The sequence below is a fragment of the Leopardus geoffroyi genome, chromosome B2, assembly GCF_018350155.1.
Source record: "Leopardus geoffroyi isolate Oge1 chromosome B2, O.geoffroyi_Oge1_pat1.0, whole genome shotgun sequence".
NCBI lineage: Eukaryota > Metazoa > Chordata > Mammalia > Carnivora > Felidae > Leopardus > Leopardus geoffroyi.
Window position 1 is genome coordinate 94702096 of NC_059332.1, and position 23729 is coordinate 94725824.

The 23729-nt window shown below is 37.4% G+C and overlaps 1 protein-coding gene across 1 annotated transcript in view; it reads left to right on the top strand.

Annotated features, from left to right (window-relative positions):
* Nucleotides 1-8308: 8308 nt before the first annotated feature.
* The window catches only part of LIN28B (lin-28 homolog B), a 129010-nt gene continuing 113589 nt past the window's right edge, over nucleotides 8309-23729 (top strand). The window contains exons 1-2 of the mRNA XM_045499162.1: nucleotides 8309-8530; nucleotides 17278-17326. Of these exons, the coding sequence (XP_045355118.1) occupies nucleotides 17293-17326 (34 nt within the window). The 5' untranslated portion in view covers nucleotides 8309-8530; nucleotides 17278-17292. The remainder of the gene's footprint in view (nucleotides 8531-17277; nucleotides 17327-23729) is intronic.

Below are 23729 nucleotides of genomic sequence, written 5' to 3' on the forward strand. Positions count from 1 at the left end.
TAAAAGTACAGCAATTTCAGTTATTAAAGTAAAACTAATAGAGAAAGTGACCCTGGGAAGACCACCAGTTGGGAGTTCTTTACCCATCAACTCTATAATGATTTTTTTTAAGTAAACTCTACCCCCAACATGGGGCTTAAACTCAGTACCCCAGAGATCCAGTCACATGCTCTACTGACTAAGTCAGCCAGGTGCTCCAACTATAATGATTTTTTTTTGTTAATCAACCATTTAATACAATCTATGTTAAAGCTAAGTAACAAGAAAAGGTATTTGTGAATCTGTAAAGTTTTGAGGCATCCTCCATTTTTCTTTTTTGACATTTTAAAATATGTTGCAATGAAATAAAACCAATGTCTTTCTTTTCTCAATAAATCTATTTTTAATGGGCAATCCTTAAACTCTTTGGGAATTTTTGTTGGGAGAGAAACCCAGTATCTAAAATTTGAAAGTGTGCTCTAAAAGGTAGCAGAGACATCTTCTTCATGGCTATCACCACCTACAAACCTGATGTGGGGGGAGGGCTCTCTAGTTTAAAAAAAAAGAAAAGCACTACAAAAATTATTTTATTTATTTATTTATTTATTTGGAGAGCGAGAGAGAAGGCATTGGCAAGGGTAGGCAGAGATAGAGGGGAGGGATTCCAAGCAGACTCTGCACATACTGCAGAGCTCAATGTGGGGCTTGAACTCTTGAACCGTGAGATCATGACCTGAGCTGAAATCAGATGCTTAACAGACTGAGCCACCCAGGCACCCCTACAAAAATTATTTTAAACGCAGTCACCTAGGTGGCTCTGTCAGTTAAGCATCTGACTCTTGATTTCAGTTCAGGCCAGGATCTCACAGTTTCGTGAGTTTGAGCCCTGCACGGGCTGTGTGTTGACAGTGCCCAGCCTGCTCAGGATTCTCTCTTTCTCCCCCTTTCTCTGCCCCTCCCCCACTCACACTTTCTCTGTCTCTCTCAAAATAAACAAATAAACTTAAAAAAAACACCAAAAAACGTTTTAAATGTATTGTCTTGTATATTGCGTTTCTGACAAAACTAAAAGCAGATGATTCCAGGTAATCCTTTTGCAGATTAAACAATGATCATACAACAGAACCTTGAATCATATTGCCTCAGTATCTCTTATAATTTATATGTAGACCAAGTTCTGAGTAGCACTACTGAAGGGAACAATGTAAAAAGATGGAGGACCCTGAATTTATCCTTATGTGTATGTCATTCTTCAACCTTTTTATTAAATGGTCAGTGAGTCAGTAATAATTTTAGGTAAAGAAGATGGGCATGATTTGAAGACTAGCAAAGTATTCTCCATCTACGCTCCCCAAATACCACTCCCTACTCCTCCAAGTGACTCAGAACAAATTTGCCTGCCCTGGAAATTCTTCCCCAAAAGTCCTGGTTAGAAATCAAGATAGGAAAACTTGTGTGAGAAGCCACATAAAAATACTAGCCTATGATTATATGCACACAAAGTTTATTCACCACATTAGTTCTCATCAGTGAGCGGGTGGGTCTGGATGAAAATGGAAGAATAAGAAAGAGGCCATGCAAAAATGCTCTGCTGCACTTCTCTAGAAGGTGTGGATGAGTGGGTTTCCACAACCTGGAGACATCATATGACAGAAGCTAGCAAAGGATCCGAGGATAAGAATTTGATACCAGTTTTGCTGTGTAATAAGCCACCCCAAAATGTAGTGGCTTAAAATTTCAAACACTTACCATTTCTTGTATCTCTTTGGGTTGGGTAGGTGATTCTTATTGGGAGAAAGAGCGTAAACTAAAGGCAGCAGTCAGAGGTAAATGCTTCTCCCACACTTATTCTATGAGGCCTAGCATCCAGCCCCTGGAACTGAAGTGGACTAAGTATTTTTAAAAATTTTTTTAATGTTTATTTATTTTTGAAGGAGCAAACAGAAGCATGGTAGGGGCAGAGAGATTGGGAGACACAGAATCTGAAACAGGCTCCAGGCTCTGAGCTGTCAGCACAGAGACCCTCGGGGGGCTCAAATCCACAAACTGTGAGATCCTGATCTGAGCCAAAGTCAGATGCTTAACCCACTGAGCCACCCAGTCACCCAGAAGTGGACTTTTACTTAGGTTCCAATTTTGTATAAAGAGTTGCTTTTACATATATTCATATATATATATATATATATATATATATACACATATATATACATATATATATAATTTTTTAATGTTTATTTATTTTTGACAGAGAGAGAGAGAGAGAGAGAACGGCAGAGAGGGAGACACAGAATCCAAAGCAGGCTCCAGGCTCCGACTGAGCTAACAGCAAGAGCTGACACGGGGCTCGAACTCACAAACCAGGAGATGATGACCTGAACAGAAGTCAGATGCTTAACCGACTGAGCCACCCAGGCGCCCTTCAGATATATTCTAAATATGTCCCAGTATAAATGTATGAATGCCGTATCCTTGATTAATCTTTGTTCTGAGATAATTTAATCCATTTAGAGGATTTTGTTTCATTTAGGTTCACTCCAAGACCAATATTTAATCAGCCAAACATTTACAAACTCATATGTTTTACCATATAAGGTGAAAATGCAGATGCCATTCTAAATATTACAAGACCCTAGATTTCTGACTTTATTGTGGCTAGATCTAATAAATTCTTTTCTGCCTCAAGGCAGAATTGGAGAGAACTGGATGAAAGTAGCACAAATATTCATTTTTTCAGTCTATTCTATAGCTATTTATTGTTATACATTTATATAAATTTATTGTTATTATTTATTTTATACTCCAATGTATAAAAGCAAGCAAAAACACCTATCCTCACGGGGCTAAATCACAATTAAATTATAATAGAGGGAAATGACACTACTGATATACCATCAAGTCTTGGATTTTATTTTTCCAGAATAGGGATGAATTTCCTATTAATCTGCCCTTTTTTGGTTTTCATTGTGCCCTTAAGCGATAGTGGGGTAGGATTACAGTTGTGCACTGTCCTGGCATCCAGCCTACCTGGCATCCAGACCACCAAATCCAATGGTCTCCAAGTGGGATGAGCACACAAGATAATCCAATAGGGAATGGGAGATACATAATTACAATTGGTTTTTATCCCATTGGTTTAAATTTCTACTCTATATATGTTTAATAATGTACACGCCATATTATTTACAAATGTATATGCATACAATCTATAAATAAATAAACATATTGGAGGTATGTGGTCCAAATTGTTTTTTACTAAAGTGGTGCAATACAAAAACCATGGCTCTAACAATTTAAAATATAATTAAACTTTAATTTTTTTTTTAACGTTTATTTATTTTTGGGACAGAGAGAGAGCATCAACGGGGGAGGGGCAGAGAGAGAGGGAGACACAGAATCGGTAACAGGCTCCAGGCTCTGAGCCATCAGCCCAGAGCCCGACGTGGGGCTCGAACTCCCGGACCGCGAGATCGTGACCTGGCTGAAGTCGGACGCTTAACCGACTGCACCACCCAGGCGCCCCGTAATTAAACTTTAAAAATGAGCAATGATTCTCTCAGAAGTTGGAAACAGATGAGGAAGTTTGATTTTAAAAAGTTGGGGTCCAGGCGCCTAGGTGGTTCAACTCCCAACTCTTGATTTCATCTCAGGTCAAGGTCCCAGGGTGTGGGATCAAGCCCCATGTAGGGCTTGGAGCTGAGCATGGAGCCTGCCTGAGATATTCTCTCCCCCTGGCCCCCACTTCTCTCCCCTGCTCATGCTCTAAAATAAATAAATAAATAAATAAATAAATAAATAAATAAATAATAAAATTAAATGTTGGGTACGCCCGAGAATTGTAATAATAAATAGCCTTTCTGCCAAGCATTCCTTTTTTCCTGGTTGGTTTACTTGACAAGACTACCAATTCAAAGGACAGTTTACTGATTATTTCTAGCCAACTGCCTTAAAGCCTAGAATTATGTAGAGTCGCTCAAAGCCAGGTATATTAGACATCAACAATTTTTTAGTGATATGTAATTTTTCAAAAAATTTTAGATATTTATCTAATTTTTTAGGTAACTCATACAATTTAATAAATGCTAATGATTAAAAGAACATTAAAAATATGAAAATGTTCAGGGGCGCCTGGATGGCTCAGTAGGTTAAGCATCCAACCCTTGGTTTCAGCTCTTAGGTCATGATCTCACAGTTTGTGAGTTCAAGCCCTGCATCGGGCTCTGTGCTGACAGCATGGAGCCTGCTTAGGATTCTCTGTCTCCCTCTCTCTCTGCCTCTGCCCTGCTTGCTATCTCTCTCTTAAAATAAATTAAAAAAAATTTTTTTTAATTCTAAAAAAAAAGAGAAAATGTTCAAATAGATAAAATTAGACTAGTATGATGAACTACCTTATACCTATTACCAAGATCAACAGTTACCAAGATTTTGCCAAATTTCCTTCACTGATCCACACTCTTTCATTTGGGTGGGCAGGCTGTCATTTTTTTAACAATGAGTTTTCAAAAAATTGGAAAAAATTTAAGAGTGCTTTCCATAGAAGTAGCATCAATAATTTGGCATACTTCACTGTTTTTATTAAAAATGTTTTTCAAACTTTTTTAAAATAAAGTTTATGAATTTATTATTTTTGAGAGAGAGAGAGAGAACAAGTGGGGGAGGGGCAGAAAGAGAGAGGGAGACACAGAATCCAAGGCAGGTTCCAGGCTCTGAGCTGTCAGCACAGAGCCTGATGTGGGGGGCTTGAACTCAACAACTGCCAGATCATGATCTAAGCTGAAGTCTGAAGCTTATCCTTTCAGGGCCACCCAGGAGCCCCTTTCCTATAGTTTAATATTCTTAAACTATTTTAAAAATTGTTTTAGAACAAGAGAACAAACATGTAAAGAACCTAGTTTTCAGTATTACAACATTCAGCACTTGTAATTCATAAGCAAAAGGACATGATACCTGGGATTTACTTTCATATACTCCAGTCATTTATTTTATTTTTTAAAGATTATTTAAAGCAATCTCCACATCCAACATCCAGTCATTTAAAGAGGCGGGGATGAGACATAACACACTCAAACTGCATTCTGTTATTTTCTTTCAACGTTTATTTTTTTATTTTTGGGACAGAGAGAGACAGAGCATGAACGGGGGAGGGGCAGAGAGAGAGGAAACACAGAATGGGAAACAGGCTCCAGGCTCTGAGCCATCAGCCCAGAGCCTGACGCGGGGCTCGAACTCACGGACCGCGAAATCGTGACCTGGCTGAAGTCGGACGCTTAACCGACTGCGCCACCCAAGCGCCCCAGCATTCTGTTATTTTCTAAACGTCTTGCTAATTATTTGCTTGAAAATGTAAAGGGGTGCATTCTTATGCACTAATTAAAAACCAACATTTTTTTCTGGAGCACTTGGCCAGTTCAGTTGGTAGAGTGTGCTACTCTTGATCTCAGGGTTGTGAGTTTGAGCCCAATAGATATAGACGTTACTTAAAAATAAACACTAAAAATTAATTTTTTTTCTGAAACTAATATAATGCTGTATGTTAATTATACTTCAATAAAACAATAAAAATAAAAACATTTCTTTTCACACCCGCTATGTGCCAGGCACTATTGCAAGCATTGGAGATAGAATAGTAAGAGCCTGTTCTCTCAGGGAGTAATTATCAGATATAATTGTAAGAGTAAAGCAACTTATCAACATGGCCTCAGGTAGAAAAATATATTTTTATTTTTATTTATTTATTTATTTGTTCATTTTTATTTTTTTAAATTTTTATTCACTGTTGAGAGAGACAGAGACACAGCATGAGTGGGGTAGGGGCAGAGAGAGAAGGAGACACAGAATCTGAAGCAGGCTCCAGGCTCCAAGCTGTTAGCACAGAGCCTGATGTTGGGCTTGAACCTACGAACCGTAAGATCATGACCTGAGTCAAAGTTGACTGAACCACCCAGGTGCGCCGAAAAACATATTTTCAGAAAGATATCGTCAAGGGTGATACAAAACTAATGCATTCATTTGCCTTTACCTTTCTCTTGTAGCTTTTTATCCTTTCTTAATCATACTAAGATATTCTTTAGCAAGTGCTTAGTTTATCAAAGTTAATTATCTCCCCTTCCTGGCACCTGATATGAAATTATACATTAAATAATATAATGTCCCATTTTTCATTTTTGTGACAGCAGCATGATGCCATGATGATAAATAATTTGAAATCCAAAAAAAAATTACCTCTGGATTTGTCTGGGATACCAACTCTAGGTTATGTTTTAATGTGTTTTTTCCATAACAAGTTTATTTTTTAAATGTTTATTTATTTGAGAGTGTGTGTGTGTGTGTGTGCACGAACTGGGGACAGGGGCAGAGAGAAAGAGAATCCCAAGTAGGCTCCTCACGTCAGCACAAAGCCCTAAAATTCACAAACCATGAGATCATGACCTGAGCTGAAATCAGGAGTCGGAAGCTTAACCCACTGAGCCACCTATGTACCCTTGTTTTAAAGTTTTAATTTTTATTTTATTTACAATTCTTCTCAGGACTTCACACAGGTATTACATAAATATACCTAAAGTCTAATAAAGCACCTAAAAAACACAGTTATTAAAAGAAAATAAAGCCCATTCTACAAATGCATCATTTGGAAGCTCTATTTATAAATTAAAAATTGCCATAATGCTGTTAAGTCAAAGTATATCATATTTCAGATGGTGATATACAATTAAACAGTGTTTTGCATTTCTAGTGATCAATGTCTACATCCTTTTCCACTAAGTTATATTTGGAATATAGTGTAAAGTATACAGCATTATAACAAATCCATTGCAATTGATTGATACAATGGTTATAACTAAGAATTGTATCTAAAAGAATCCTCTGTACTAGTCAGTAATGTAAGAAATACTTTCTGTACTTGCTAATGAAAAAGCATCTTTAAAGTCAGTCACATTCTACACAGACTCAATGGAAAGTCAGGCAGCCATTTAGGGAATTTGCCAAAAGTAGTCATTCTGCAAAATTCTTGGGGGGGGGGGGTGTCACAATGGGCTTTTGCTTCTGCTCAATTTGTCTGCACTTACATCATCTCCAAGCCAGAAACATTTTTTCTAGACCTTGGTTATCCCTGACTGATGAACCGGCTTGCTGCTGCCCAGCATCAGGAGAGAGAACCTGTAACATAACCCTAGCACTGGAAAAGATCAAAATTCAAAGTTTTGAAGAAAGGTTTCTACTGAACCCCTATTGCTTTCGCATCATTTTAAAGTAAAAAAAAAAAAAAAAAAAAAAATGGTTAAGTTAAATCATGTAAGTCAGGGACTGTCTGTAGTCTATATAGGATCAGACCAGATCACAGATCAGAGGCTACGTGTCAGACAGTGGTCGACCAGGACTATTTGGTTCTGAGAGTATGAAGAGAAACTTTGCCAAGAAAGCACTGTGAAGTCATGAAGTAGAAAACAGTAGGAGAGAAGGCAGTGACGTTTTGGGAAGATACAACAAAATGCATATGTCAGTATTTAGGACCACAGATCTTTTGGTACTTTGTGAGATAATTAATGTTTGCATTCAATTTGAGGTTGAGTAATTACTCTTTCCGTAAAGTACAATACGGAGTAGTTGACAATAGGTTCCCCAAACTTCTGACACTATGTAGGACACTCAGTGGATCCTCAGATACATACAATGACCACTTGGAACTGCACAGTTAGTAATTTGCTATTATGTGGAACCTCCAGAGCGTTTGTTAATAAAGCGGAAAACAACCCCGGCTGAGGACACGATTTGATACCTTCTTACGGTTTCGCTCCCGCCTCCCACCAGGCGCACCCCAGGGACCGCCAGCTAAGGCTCTTCCAGGATCAGACGCTGCGCGCTGTGGGATCAGAGTGACAGGCCCAGTCACTGGAAGCCTTCATGGGAGCAGCAGGCGGCGGCGACCGGCGCGCCCACACCCCGAGCGGGGACGCGCCCTCGAGACGGTAGGAGGTGGCGCGCGTCCCCCGAGGCCCGCGAGGAAAGCTCCACCACCGTGGTGCACGCACGCCGGGCCCGAGAATGAATGGAAAGTTCAATCTCGCGCGCTCGGCGCGGGCAGCCAATGACGCGGCCGGGAGAGGCGGCGGGCAGGTGTGCGCGTGCCGCCGCCTGACGCAGAGCTCGAGCCGAGCAGCCTGCCGCCGCCGCCGCGCCCCGCGGCCCCCCTCCACCCCCAGCCCGGCCCCCTCCTTCCCAAGCCCCGCCACCCGCCGGGCTGCGGCGGCGGAGCGGCGGCGACAGCAGATTCCGCGCCCGGCAGCCGAGCGCCGCCTTTGCTCTCCGGCCCCTCCGCGCCGCGTCCCCCCTGCGCCCCCCCACCCCCCCCGCCCCGCCTCCGGCTCACAATGTGCTGACCCCTCCCGGCCCCGCCGCGCGCGTCCCGGGTCTCCGGTCGCCGCGCTCCCTCAGGAAGTGACAGACTCCAGGCCCCTTCCTCCGCCCCGTCCCCCCGGACTGAACGCCACACACGTACTCACACCCTCTACCCCGCTCACACCCGGGCTAGCGACGCGACCATGAGGCCCCGGAGGTAAGCAGCGCGCCCCGCGGCCGGGCGAGCGCGAGTGTGGCCGGGGTTGCGCGCGGGTGCGGACGCCGCTCGCGGCCCCGGGTCTGGCACGTGAGCAACGTCGAGGGGAGCTAGGTGCCGAGGAGCAGGAAGAAAGGAGGAGGCGCGAGCGCCAGGGAGGGGAAAGGACAGGGCAAGGTGGGGAAGTGACAGGTCTCGCAGCAAGTTGTCGTGCGGGAGCAGAAGCCGCGTCCTTCCTTCGCCGGCCCTGATTTATTGCCCCAGTGTTACCACTGAGATGCGGGCGGTCGATGTACTTCCGGGTTCACACCTTTCTCTCCCCGCTCGGTGCCGCTGGGTCGGCGCTCGGTGCGGGCGCTGCGTAGCCAGCGTTGTCGCCCGGCCTCTCCGCCGCGGTCGCCGCCCGGCGGTCGGAGCCGGCTGGAAGCGGGAGGGCCGGGCGGGGAGGGGGAGCGGGCGACTCGGGGTCGCAATGGTACGGCGCCGGCTGCGGTCCCGGCGGTCGGTTCGCGCGGCCGGAGCTGGCGCCTCGGACACGCGGGGCCGCACCAGCAGAGGGCGTCCGCACCTGCCCTTCCCGCACTCCGCCAGCGGAGCTGCTTTGTAGCGGGCAGGCGTCGGGGATCCTTTTTGCTTCGGTATCGGTGGTGTAAATTCATGAATTAAAACTAAGAGTTTGAGGAGAACGGAGAAAAACGCACTTGGATTTAGGTTGCTTTTGAAAAGAAAAAAACGAAGCGATGCATTCGCAGGAGCATTAACCGACTGCTGACTGGAACATCGGAAGCGGGTGCATTACGAGGATTTGTACTCCAAAACTTTTTTTTTTTTAATTGCACGTTAGTAAACATTGAATGTTTTCGAGTAACATCTTACAGTATGTATTTAGTGTCCTCATTGCGGAAATTTCTTAAATGTAAGTAATAGTCCGCCATTTTGAATTGTTTCATGTAACACAGACTGAAATCTTAGGTTCCTGTGTTTCCTTGAGTTCCTTTCTGTTCTTTCTGTGGATTTGTTTTCATCCATAGGTTTTTAAGGTTACCAGGTATTATTACAGTTCTCCATTGAAGATTTTTACATCTACAGTTGTTAACGCAAGGGAAAAATGAATTATATTTGTTTTATTGTTTTTTTTATTTCTTAGTCACAAACATTGTGGAAGTTAAAATTATACGTGGAAACTAATATTACAATGAATTTAAAACACTTTACAATGTTGTTGGAAAATGTGACTTTTAGGAAATTTTACTCTGATCAAAGAAAAAAAAATCCTCCTCTTTGCCTTCTTTGTCCACATTATTACCAGAGTTTTACCTAGGTGATGACGCAAAAATGCTTTTTGAAATTCATTTGTTGTTAAAACAAATTTTTAAGTCCAACCATAAATTATGGTACATCACAATTTTATAAAAGATTTCAGGGAAACATTACAATTTAAAATTAAATTCTTGGAAATGTATGCCAGTTTATGTAATTTTCAAAATATTTGTGATGAAATTTATGCCCTTTTTTTTCTGCAGTGGACTTGCACGTATTTGATAGAGGAGTCATACTATAAGTTAAAAACAGAACATATAATAATATTCCATGTAGATTAATAATTAGACCCTTGTCCATTTGGGGAGAAGTCTTGCTTCCCAAATTCTTTATCTCTGAAAGTATGAAATAGGACAATACAGCATGCCTAGATTTACTAAACACCTTCAGGAATTAAAATCACACAGGCCTCTTTCTAGTACTTGGGAGGGATACTACAAATGAACAAAATGCTTTATTGGACTTTTCTATTTTATAAATAGGATCAGCTAATCATTGCTTGATAGGAAAATGTCAAGCACTTAAGTATCTGGATCAGCTTGTAATGAATGTTGGTTATAAGAACTGTGTACAGGTGCTTCTCTATTAACAGATCTGAAACCTAATGATTCAAGGATCAGTTCTTATTAATCCTTGTCCAGTTGTTGTATCTTATTGTATGTCTGTGCCAAACATCTTTCAGAAACAATGAAAAATTTATTGTGAAATTAATCAGGATTTAAATTAAAAAACCTGTTATGAGGGAAAATACAGTTAACTATACTTTGTAAGTGAAACAGATTGAGTGTTAATGTGGCAGTATTCAAAGTCAGTCTTCAGAATGCCTTATTTTAAAGTGTGTTGCACATGTAAATTCCAGAAAACACCAGGATTTTAGTAAACGCAGTGGATTTATTTAAAGTGTTTTTCCCCCTATTCACTCTGAAGAAAGAGAAGATTAAACAGATCTCACCTGTCTGATAGTCTACTATCTGATCATGTAACTCTTTTTGGTATTTATAACACACTGCTATCGAAATTTACAAACCATGATTAAAGGGAAAAAAATTTGTTACTACATTAAACATATATGCATAACAGTCCTCAGGTTTAAGATTGATGTCTCTTTAAAATGATTAAAGTGCTGTTCATAACTACCAAATTTGGTGACTATATTAGAAAGCCCCAGTCAGAAAATGATCTATAAACATTTATCTTGATCCATAGTTGAGTTGATTTTTAAAAAAATGGGAAGTGGAGATTCACACATGGAACAATTTAGAAGTATTTCAAGCTATTGATTATGGAAGAGACACTGCAAAATTTGGGTCACCGAAGGAGTTTTCTTATTTGATAATTTGTAATGGAATCTTATTTCCTCTTAAAATTCTGTAAGTCCACAAATGCCCAAAGTTTTAATGTTTAAATGCTTAGAACCTGTACTTAATTTTCTTGCCTTTTAAAAAGAACTGTATTTTCTTTACAAATAAGTACTGTTGTTGATGAACCACAAGAGAAAAAATAATTTTTAGCTTGCCACTGAGAACAATGAAAATTCTTTGCATTAAAAAACTTAGGATTGATTCATTTGAACATATCTAGGAATATATGAAATGTAGAATCACGTTGGTTTGAGAAACTTGCCTGCTGTGTACGTGTATACTGTGTTGTAGTTCTTGGACACAATGACTCTCTATAAAGTCGCTGACCATAGTGCTGAACCAAGACAGCCATATTGGTCACTGCTAAATCTGACTGAAACCTGTACACAGAAATTATGTAAAGGTTTAAGTAGCATCATCACTGTAGGAAATATATATATTATATTTCACATATACTTTTTTATGTATTCTCTTTACTCAGCTGCAATTGAAATGAGCCAGAAATTGTGATAGAGAAGTGTTATTTCTAAAGCATATTAATTTACTGTATAAAATTGATTTTGAATAATGTCAGTAAAATCAATGGGATCAATGCTAGAGGTTTTCCCTTTCTTTGAAAGCTGCCACTTGCAGATGAAGGCAAGATTTTAAAACCAATTTAAGCAGCCAATGATTTCTCTCCAAAACTACACTTATAGTTGATACCACTGTAACTTTGAGTAGGAACTTGATATTTACCATTTTTATTCAGGTTTATATTCTGGCACTATCAAAATCAACATCAAAACATGTTATTGGAATTAATAAAGGTAGAAATCACTCATAAAATATATTCTTGGAAACAATAATAATATAAGCAATTTCTAGGTAAAGAGAAAATATAAAATTTGAAATGATAATGATCTTGATTTAGCACTTTGAAGAAATTTTCTATTGTTTGAAGCAGAATGAGCACCAGGGTGTGATTGCTTATAATATTACTGTATTCTACATTATATGAAATGAACACTGGTGTGAAACCATTGTAGAAATTACCTGGAAAGGAAAATGTTGTAATACATTTAATATTTCAGTGAAAAGTACTATTTTAGGCATAGAACTTTGACATTATTTTCCTAAAAATAGAATGGGTCAATATGCAGGATCATCAAATTAAGGGTCAAAGGTGACAAACCAGGACAAAGGGCATGCAGCTCATTTTCAAGTAATCAGTTTCTAGTTTTTTCATGGCCGAACAAAAGCTTAATTATATAGAAAAAAGGACTTAGTGTTGAGTGACCAGTTCTAATGGCGGAAAAACATGTTTTAAATTTGTTACATATTTCAAATCACTATTTCTTATTTGTGAATGCAAGAGCCAAAAGGCTACTTTTATATTTTTTGAACAATTCTTTTATGTAACATTTTTTCACACTCTGTGTTTCAACAAAAATATTTAGTATACTGTATAGGCTGAAAACACACTTTTTTTTACAATTTTAAAATTTTGAAAAAATTATAAATTTTATCTTTTTTCATTAGTCTCTTGGTAAATCTCCTCTGCTAATTTCAATCCTATTATTTTTATTTAGTATTACATTTATTACACTATTAGATCACTGGCAGTGATGTAAGGGTGAGCAGCCTCTAAAACATTTCTCAATCTTTATTACATTAAAATGTTTATTGAAAGTATTTCAAATGCACCAAAAGTTCTCATTTAGTTGTTAATCTCTTGTGATATAAATTTTTAACATATTAATGTTGTATATTAAAACTCAGAATGTATTATCAAATAAAATTGTCTTGTTAACACTGTAATTAACTAGTGGTATTCAGCTTTATTTAGAGTCATTTTTGTTTATCATATCAAGAAGCTACTCTGAAGTTTTCATCTTACAGTTTTGGTGGGCCTTCAAAGTGTATGTGATTAGCTTCGAGAAGACAGGAATTTTGCCATTATTTTGACTTCTTCAAACCACTGTTGTTTTCATTTTCTTTTATTCAGTGCAACCTCAACAGGGACTCACCTATGAGCTTTATTATGTAAAACTGTTGTTTCTTATGGTGAAAAATACAGTTTGCAATTGCAAAACTAACTGCTGTGCCTTAATTGTGTTACTACATTCATGTTCAAGTTAAAGAATTGTTTACCAAATAACATTTGTGCCTACATCAGTGCCTTTAAACAATCTTGACAGTTTGCCAGTTGACTTAAATTATTATTCATTGAAATTTTTTAATTTTCTGGAATAGAATTTTTTTACTGTATTGTATTTGAAGAGAATGTTAGAATTTCTCATATCTTATGTGAAACCAATAAAATTGTAATTTGTAAAGTGGTTGAGAAAGTTAAATTCATCTCTGTGTTTCAGCTGTATTATAAATATTAACCTCTCATGTTAAGGGTTCACATAATGTATTATAAATAAAAAAATGATGTATTATAAATTACTTCATAAATATAAAAATACAATATAAAATGTTTTTCCTAAAGTAATATAAATTTTTTCATTCTCTCAAGATAACGTTCTAAATATTCTAGTAAATGCAAAGTTTCCTGTGTTAACATTCCAATACCTATGGTTTTTCAACTGTATAAAGTCACATGTAAATATTTGTTTTACTTTAAAGTAGATTGTTTTCTTTAACTTCTCTGTCTCTACATGTAGTTAAGAATATAGCATTTTCGGTTTTATCTATCATTAGAGTAGGATTTTCAGTTAAATTACAAAATGATTTCTTCTGATTTTGCTTAGGCAGCATTTGAATTTAGTCTATTGACTTAATTTGCAAAAAATAATTATAATGAAGGGTTTTAATATATATTAATGTTCCTTTAGAGGACAGAGTAAGAAAACATTTTCATAAAGCACACACATTCACTTCAATGTTGAACTTCTACATCTAATATTTTATTTCATATGTGTATATATTGTATTTAAGTTATAGCAAATGTAATAAGTATCTTGCTTTAGATTTTACTCTGATATTTGTGTACTGTGTTTGCTATATGATCTTAAGTAGTCATTTGAAACCTTTTCTCTCATATATTCTAAGAAAGAAAAGTCATATTGTTGCCTATTTTGCTTTCCAAAAGATGTATTTAGTTCAATGATAATTGAGACATATTGTAAATAGACTAATTTGTGTTGTAAACTATAAAGTGAGTATTTAATTTAGTAAACTATAATGTACTCTACATTTACATTATTTTAGAAAATACTAATAGGAGAAACAATTTGTTATTTAAATATCTTTTTAAATGTTGAGAAATTGTAGTAATGAGAATAATGACATAATTTTCCTTTTATGATAGTGAATGTTTTTTATTGCTAAATTACTTTTTGCCACCTTAAAGTAACTTGTTTTTTAGAGATAAAGCTAACATGTAAATTGAATTGAAATAAAGTTCTGAGTAACATGTAGTAGCATTTTATTTTTATTTATTACTACTCAATTCTATGGGCTTAAGAACTTGGCAATTTTTAAAGAAATGACAGCGTATAATGCAGAATAGTAAACACTTTATTTTACATTGAATAGTTACAATAGTGGACTAACAGCAATATGGAAAGTAGTTGAGAAGAATATGGTTACATATTTTAACAGGAGGAAATATGAAATCTAAGAGTGTAGTGAATAGAGTTTATAAGTTAAGTAATTTTATAATCGTGTACATTGAAAATAAAATCATTGAAATCACTTTACATGTACATTTACACTTGCAGCAGTCAAATAATTAATTGCCTATCACATTCTCTTTTATAAAAATACGGTTTTAAGAAAATTTTGTATACAAGTCCACTTAATTCATAAAAGGCATCCTAGGAATAGTCAACCAGTGTTCAGAAATTCATTAAGTCATTGGTTCATTAAAAACTATGTATTGAGCACTAAAGAATGCTAAGATCACAATGATGAGATAAATATATGCAATCCCCTCCACCCCCCACCACCATAGAGCATCAAGTTGGGATAGGGACCATTTTCATGGGTTATTACAGTCATAATTTTGGTATGGTTTTATATGGAGAGGCATTATACTCGGTATGGAACAATAAGAAAAGGATATCTAAGCGGAGATTTAAATGATGAATAGGGATTGTTCTAGTGAAGGGGCAGAAAACCTTACTTTACGATATCACAGTTTTAATTAGATTTTTGTTTTCTAAAATTTACTAAAAATTATGGTATCAAATGAAAATACCCATGTATAAAATTACAAAAAGCTGTTTTTGGAGTATCCATGCATTTAAAGGCTTATTTTTTATTCTTTATCATTACTTCATGTCAAAATACAGTCACCTATAGTAAAGATATGAACATATAATATTTACCTATCTCATTCCTAAAATAGTTATTCAGTAATCATTGGGTAGATAGATTTTAATAACCATATTTAAACTTAGTTCTACTTTCTTTACTTAGTCTTGCTTTTGGAAAGTTTTAAACCGTTACTTAGCATCAATGAAATACATTAATGTCTATCAAATAATTCTATCTTTTTATTTGAAAGGGATGATAATATTAAAATTGTCAGTAACCAAAAAACATCATATGGTAAGTTTGGATAGTGAAAAATCTGAACATCTTTATCACTCAAATTTATAGTGTCATTTAGTAGCTAACTTTCTTACACCATTTGATTTTCACTTTTTTGAGTCTACTGCTTATAATAATTTATATGAATTATTTGAAAAAAATTTTTGGCAGATCCCTATTGACCGTTTTTGTGTTGGTTTGAACTTCTCCATAACTATAAGCAGATAGAGAGGATTAAGCATAGGCTGGGGCTACTAGAATAGGAAAACATGAGCTAGGGTTTTGCTGAAGTTTATATCTAATGTTTAAATGCATGTCCACATCAACCAAATGTACAAAATAAAACAATATAGACTCAATATAAAGGACAGCTCTATTTCAATAAGTTTTAATGAATTTTGTTAACTTTAGGGTCTGTCATTGTCTTCTAGTTGTAAACACAGGATAAATGAAGGATTTAATGTATAGAGGTTCACGTGCCTTTTGTTGACAATATTCCTCTATTCTTTTCAAATCGTACTCAGTGGGATTGTCATCCTTTGTAGGAAGAATCTTGGGTCACCATTCAGTAGAACTTTACACTTGGAAAAGTCTCCATTTCATTTTGAGAAGACAATTAGATTGCACCTCAAAGAATTTACACATTATGTTTTATTTTTCGTGAGTTGATACAGTAGATTGAGCGTGTAAAACTTAGTTAAGGGAAGAAAGACAACCCTGGGTGGTAGCAGGTGAGTGGATGCATGTTCAAACTAATCTATTTTTCCAAACCTCAATAATTCTGAACCCAGGATAAAAATAATTCAGTTGCCAGCAGGAGTTTCTCTTCTAATTGCTATACTTCATTACTGGGCAACCTCTTTATTGCAAGTTTTATTGTGTCATGACATCTGCCCACAGATATATTAGAAACATCAGTACTTATTCATAGTTTTGAAACAAGAACTGTTTTTGCTTTTTAAAATGTAGGTTCATACATGTTAGATACTGTTAATTAAATATACTTAATTAAGTGTACTACTATTAATTTTTTTCTCACAAAGCATTTGAATGTAATGGACCCAATATGAGTGGTATAGAACCACAATTAGAATCACACAATTTATCTTCTAAAATCTATCTGAAGAGAAATGTCAGTTAAGTTCATCAATAAAATATTGTGTGTTAGGTTGATTTTTAACTGTGGTTTTAAAAAATGGGATTTTGGAATTACAGTGTAAGATTAAGCTTTAAAATTTTTTTAAACTGTATTGTTCATGAAATTGGCTCATGAACAATTAAGAGTAATCTTAATGGTCTTGTGTAAAATGTTTTTTTAAACAAATGTCCTTTAATAGGAATGAAAGTCGAGTTTATGCCAATTGGTTATATGATTTTGCTAGGTGAGTCTTAAATTGTTAAAAAAAAAAAAAAAAGTTTACAGGTCACTTCACAGAGCCAAACACCTAGGCATTTTATTGCTTTCTAATAAGCCGTTAAACTGAAGAAGAGGCAATTAAATAGGCAATTGATATAGTACTTACTTGAGCTCTCTGATTTTAGGTTCTTCAGAAGACGATGAGGTCATTCAACCAGGTTTCATCAGCCCCAGGTTAGTCTGTACTTTTTTTTCCCCCCAATTAAATATTTAACTTGACTAATGTTTTAAAAAGATTACTGGAGACATATAAGAAAACTTGACAGCCCGCATCAATTCTCCACTTTGGCAAGATGGGTAGCATATCCTACTGTACTTCAGATGATTTCATCTATAAACTGATATTCCCACCAGAATGGCATGGATGAAGTAGTCTAACTCCTTTTCCTTCTGATTGTTAAACATTTTTCAGGGAATTTTCTTAATTTAGGAAGCTCCATGTATTTTGCTTCTCATGAGCATGTACCAAATTTGTTCCTCATTATACTGCAAAAATAAATCACTTGAACTTTCAGTAATTTAAACCTACACTGTAAAAAACATATATCCTTTTGTTTACTTAGGTGTACTGTAAAACCTATACTTTTGGTATATATTTTCTTGTACTACTGAAATTAACTGGAAATTTACAATACTTTTCAGTAACAATTCTATTTGATAATCTAGTATTTTAGCTTCTGCTCTGATGAATTTAGTGTCTTGGATCTAGTCTTGATTAATACTGTTTTGAAAACACATTTAAGAGCTATAATATGACAAAGTTTGTGAGCATTAATAAGTACAAATGAAAAGATGTTATTCTGTTATTAAGCTTATTAAATATAGGACTGTAGGTAGCAAGAGGAATTAGTAGGGATCAAATTTTTAATGAGGAAGCCACTGAGAGGCTTTGCCATTTGACAAACACTTTGCTTTTTTCTAGAGTGAATCCTTTGACATGGAGATGATGCTCTTAATGAGTATCATGAAAAAGAAGATTCTGGAAAGTTACTACAATACTTTATTTTACCACCCAGTTGCCCCTGACTATTGATTATGTTTTTTTCTCCAGGGGCAGATGGGAGGCAGTCCAGAGACCTTTTTCTTTTCTGTTGGGAAATAATGTTAACACCAATGTGTTAAGTGACTGCAGTAAAGTTTCATGTCTGTGTTTCCTTGTGATTAAAAAAGGGCTGGCCAGGGAGAGATTCCACTTTGACCAAAAGAAAGGTTATTTCCAGATATTACATGGAAACTGAAAGATTTGAACATTGACTGGTTGGTCTCACTTTGCAGATGAGGAAGCTGAGACTCAGAGAAGCTCAATGACTGGCCTAAGGTCATAAAGTCATTAATATGGGACCAGAACTTGCCTCAGTTTTTTTTTTTTTCCCTCCTCTTTTTTTAAAAATTGTATTTATTTCAAGTATTCTCTCTACACCCAATGTGGGGCTCAAACTCACAACCTTAAGATCAAGAGTTGCATGCTGTAACTGTTCTAACCGACCGAGCCAGCCAGGTGCCTGTGGCCTCCAGTTAGATGTTTTCTTCTCCACAGATTTACTTCCCACACAGGCATCTTTAAACCTGAAGATGTCTTCTCACTTGCCTAATCTTTTACTCCTGGTCTTCTTTTCCTTCTCATTTTCCATCTCCCTGTGCTCTTCTCTTAGATAAGCCCAAAGTGATGATATTAAGAGAAATAACTTGGAAACAGTCCACACTCTTATTTCAGCTGATTATTTGTTTTAATGAGATTAAGTTTTAAAGAATAAACTTTGATTCATTGCTTTGGGAGACAGGGAAGGAATTGTATGTTTATGTTATTTAGTATCATTTCTACAGACAGAATATTCACTGCAAAAGTATCTTTATATTATGGAGACTACATGTTTAAGTTGTACAGGTGAAAAATATGAACTTATTTTTAAAATAAAACATGAAACTTCTTTTTGTGCTGTTTTGGGCAAAATAATGTAATGCTTATTACTGAATGGTTTTTCTAACCCAGTTGCTGTTCCATTTGAAATCATATAAGGAAATATTGAGCACGTTTCAGAAAATATTTGTTAGGAGTAACAAAAAAATTAAATTTCTCCTTTTCGTTGGGAGAGAAGTATGTTAACGAGTAGGGCTTTTTTTTTCTATTCGTTTTTTTTTTTTTTAAACGAAACTTTCTACAAAATGGTGGTCTTACAATAATGCCCCTTTCTGAATTTAATTGTATTGCTTTGAATACTTTGCTGAAACATAACTGACCAAAAAGAAAGAAAGTTGCTTGTTTTTGAAACATGAAGGTAATTTGTCTGGAAAACTTAAAATTTATGCTAATCGGTTCCTGTTTTTCCATAATTTAATTATACCTGGGGAAATGTGTTAAGATATTTAAGGCAAAAGTTTAAGAGAGTTTTACAGCTGTATAAAAGTTCTCAAATTGGAACAATTGTGTTTAAGCCAGAGCATTTTGCTTCCAGATAAGGAAATTAAATGAGAACGGAATTTTGCTTTTTGGAAACAAAAACAAAATACCCCCCCAATTCTGAAGTGCCTCTACTATAAGACCAGCGCACCCAGGCGAGTACTCTTTCATTTGACTCCGTATTATAAGAATTTGAGGAAAAGTTATTTGCCAGCAATGCCAGTGGTTTGCTGAAACGCAGCGGGTGGGAGGGATGGGCAACACTTTGCCCGACGTGTGGGTCCGCAGTTTTTGAGCAGGAAACCTCACCCCGGGGCCAGAGAGCCGCTTCCCTAAAATCCTCCGCGGTCGCCGCTCCACCTCCTTCCCCGCGGAATTCTTTTCCCGATCCTCTAAAGGCGCATTGCCACGTTTTCCTGGCTTCCCGAAAGGACGGCGCCAGGGGTCTGTCTGAAGACAGCTCCATTTTAGGTTTGGCCTGTTGGGGGAGTGAGGGTGGCGGTGGTGGTCAGTCCCTGGGGGCCTGGTTCCCTCTCCCCCTTGACCTCACTTCTCTTAGGGGAGACTCTGACCTGTCACAGATAAGGGACCAAGTTATAAATTTTATACATCTGGAAATGCAGTAAAAGTAGTGGATTGTGCCAGGTGTTGCCTTCAAAATAGTGAAGGCAAGGGCTTCTTTTGTTTGGTGTTCTTGGGGCGAAAGGACAAATCTAAACGCCCTTCACTAATGAGAAATCACCAGCCTTCTTTGGAAGGTTTGACTTCTAGAGGGGGGATGGTGATGTGATGAATAAGGGAAAGGTGACTGGGGAAGGGAGGGTAAGGGGAGAGGAAGTTGCTGGGGCGGGAGGTGGAGGGAAAGGGCGGATCCGCTGGCCTGGGGGTCTTGGCGACCCTGGGAGGCTAGCTGGGCGGGAAGGCGCTCGGCTGCGAAGGCGAAGGCGGCGCAGGGGCTGCAGACCCCAGCCCCATTTGCCTGGAGGAGAGCGCGGGTGGAGTCGCTCACCGCAGTGCCACTGCCCCTCCTCCTAGTTTTAAGAAGAACCAAAGCATTGTTTCTGCTGTACTAGAAGTCACTGAAGTCACTCATTGCTTATAGTTGACAACGACGTTGGCTCAGGCACCTCTTTGGGCTCCTTGCATTGTACTCTTAGAGGTAAAAGAAAAAAGAAAGGAAAAGAAAGCGGTCGATGAAATGTGTACTTCGTTTTTTAAACGAAGAAATCTTTGTCATGACCAACGGGCATGTGATAGGTTAATTCCTTAATTTTTCTCCCCAGTGCGTTGATGATTCTTTGTAGGTACCTGAACTCATTCTTAAAACATTTTGAAAGAACTATGGTAAATCAAACTACTAAACATTTGGCTTTCACAAATATAAAGCATGCGTTTTGAGTCAAGCACAGGTCTTTCTGGCACTAAAAACAAGTAGGAAATGAGAAAAAAATTAAAACCAGAAGACTTCAGGAAGGTGACAAGTTGGAAAGCATTCTAGGAGATTCATAGGACTATTTTATGTGAAAGAAGCACTCTAAGAGCTTAAAGAGATTATGGTCAGTTTTATAAAAAGGATCTTAGGCTCAAAAGATGGGGGGGGGGTGGGCAGAAAAGACGAATCTATTGAAATGACAGTGCCATATCCCCAAAATAGTAGTATTTTTCTGTGTGTGACTGTCTCCCTTGTCAATTTCCTCCCCTCCTCTCCCTTCTCTTCCTCTTGTCTTTTCTACCCACCTCCCTCCCCCAGGTATGTAAATGTATTTGACTTAAATTCCTTGTGAATGAATGTTAGAGGATTTCTCTGAGTTCCCAGTTGGAAAAAGCCTTCTACACAACTTGAAAGGCTGATGTCCCTCTCAGGAAATGAATGAGTCGATAACCTCTGACACCAGTGACCAGTCCAGTGAACCCTACCTTAATTCCACTAATACTGGAGGCCGCCAATCAGGCAAGACTGTGAATCTCATAACCATACCATTCAGTGTAGTTCAGTTATGGTATTTCACACTTTTTGTATATATTTATATATTGATAGTTTTGAGTTACATCAAATTTAAGCATAAACAAGAACTCAGAATCCACCTATATGTTGTTTCTGATTTTCTAATTAAACTATTTTCTAATTAAAAATAAACAACAGATAAAATATTGTTTACCATAAATGTGTGTTGGTGGCAAAACCAAACTATACTACTCTGTGAATTTTATAATTACTTTCATATAAATAATAACACCTCCCTTCAATTTACATGAGTACTTTTTTAGATTATTTTTCTGTTACTAGATGTTGAATTTTAAAAGTAATTCTTTTGTTCAAAATATAACAAAACTTATTTTGTTCAAAATATATAAAACTTATTTTAAATTTTTTCTATTTCCTATTATGTGAAATGTTTCCCCTGAAATGCCATCATTAAAGTTACTTCATTATAGGTCAGTGTAATCAGTTGATTTCTACTATTAAAATAGTGCCTAAAAATGTTTTGTTAGCAAATAATTTTTTTTGAGAGCTTGGAGCTTTTGTTACTCTTGCAAAATCATTTGGATTTTTACACTTTTGCTTTCTTCCCCAACCAACTGGAAGGTGGTTATTCTCCCCAAAGTAAATAAAATGAGAAAGCTTTGCCTCCTTTCCTGAGAAACAAAAGAAATAAACACGAAAAATCTTTCCAAATTGATCAATCTTGATTGATGCCTTTTACCACAAACAGCTGAAAAGAACATATTTACACACACCCGTTTATTTGTTCTGCACTAATTAGAATTTATATTTAGTTGTTTACTGTGGGGAGGAGGTATAAAAATAGGTGCATTCTGTGGATTTTCAAAGCTTTTAGATTCAGAATCCCCACATTTTAGTTTGTGTGAAACAGTATTAGAGTTAGAGGAGTGTGGGCATGTTCGGAGATCGGGGAGGGGGATTGCGGGTAAGGTGGGGGAGGGTCAACCCGGTAGCTTTGCCGAAGGGAAGTGGTATCTGTACAGTTTCTCCGTAAACTGCTTGTTTAAGAAAATGGGGGGTGGGGTGGGGGAAAGAGTGGTGGTGCATTTTAATGTTTCAGAGACGGGGTATGTTTTGTATTTTAAAGGAAGTAAGGCATTTCTAGTGGATCTATAATATTTACTGTAGTATTCGATGAGGGCGGTGATATTGGCGTCAGCGTCCAGTCATCAACAATCGTTTGAATCAATTTGAAAGGTAAAGGGTAAGCGTTTTGAAACTGGGGCCAGCCAGAGAAAGGATGGAAGGAGCCTAATCCGTTATTAAATTTTCGCTTCTTCGACTCTTCTGTCCATTGGCGGTGGACTTTTTAAATGTCAGGGTCCAATCAGTATGATACGAATTTACCTTTTCTACTCCACTTGTCCCCTTTCTTCTCCCCTCCCCCCGCCCGTGCCCGCTTTTTTTCTCTCCCCCCCCTTCTCTGGCTCTGCTGCAGCCTGTGCTGGCGCTCCCCTCCCCCTCCCTGCCCTACGTCGTCTTGCTCTTGGGGAACAATCGCCACTGATTGAGGTTCACTCTATGTTAGGCTGGAAAACTGGGCTGTTATTTAGGAAGTCATTAATCACATCTCCTCCCCCGGAAAGAGATGGCGGAGAAACCTGTGAAGTACAATTCCCCGTTCAAAATGTTCCGAAATGATGAACCAAAACATAAATTGAGTACATGAAAGTGCTAGCGATTTTTCCAGGAAGATCTAATTTTAAATCTAAAAAAATTTCGGGGCACGATCAGGGAAATGTGTGCTTTGGTCTTGTTGTAGGTGTATGTTACTATTATCTCAAGTTTCATGGAGATGTAATTAGGTTTAATTAGGTCCTTTGTAAATTACACATTTTCCTCTCAGAATTGAGTTAAATACGAATTTCTTTGGCCCAAGCAGGTTGACTGTTACGGAACAGCTGACTTCTTAGGGGAGAAAAAGCGTTAACATTGGTTGCTTTATTTAGAGGGCTTTTTCCCCCTAAATGAGATTATTTAGACAGGCTTGTATGTAAGGCACGCGTGTGCACATATATGACCGTGCCGTTTTTTCTAAATCGACGATTCACAAGGACCCTCCATTGTGTCTAAGTAAAAGCACGAAATCAGCATTCTGATTTATCGCAAAGAAGCGTCCCAAATTGTCTTTAAGATAACATGTTTGAGTTTTTCATGTTCATTCATAAATTATT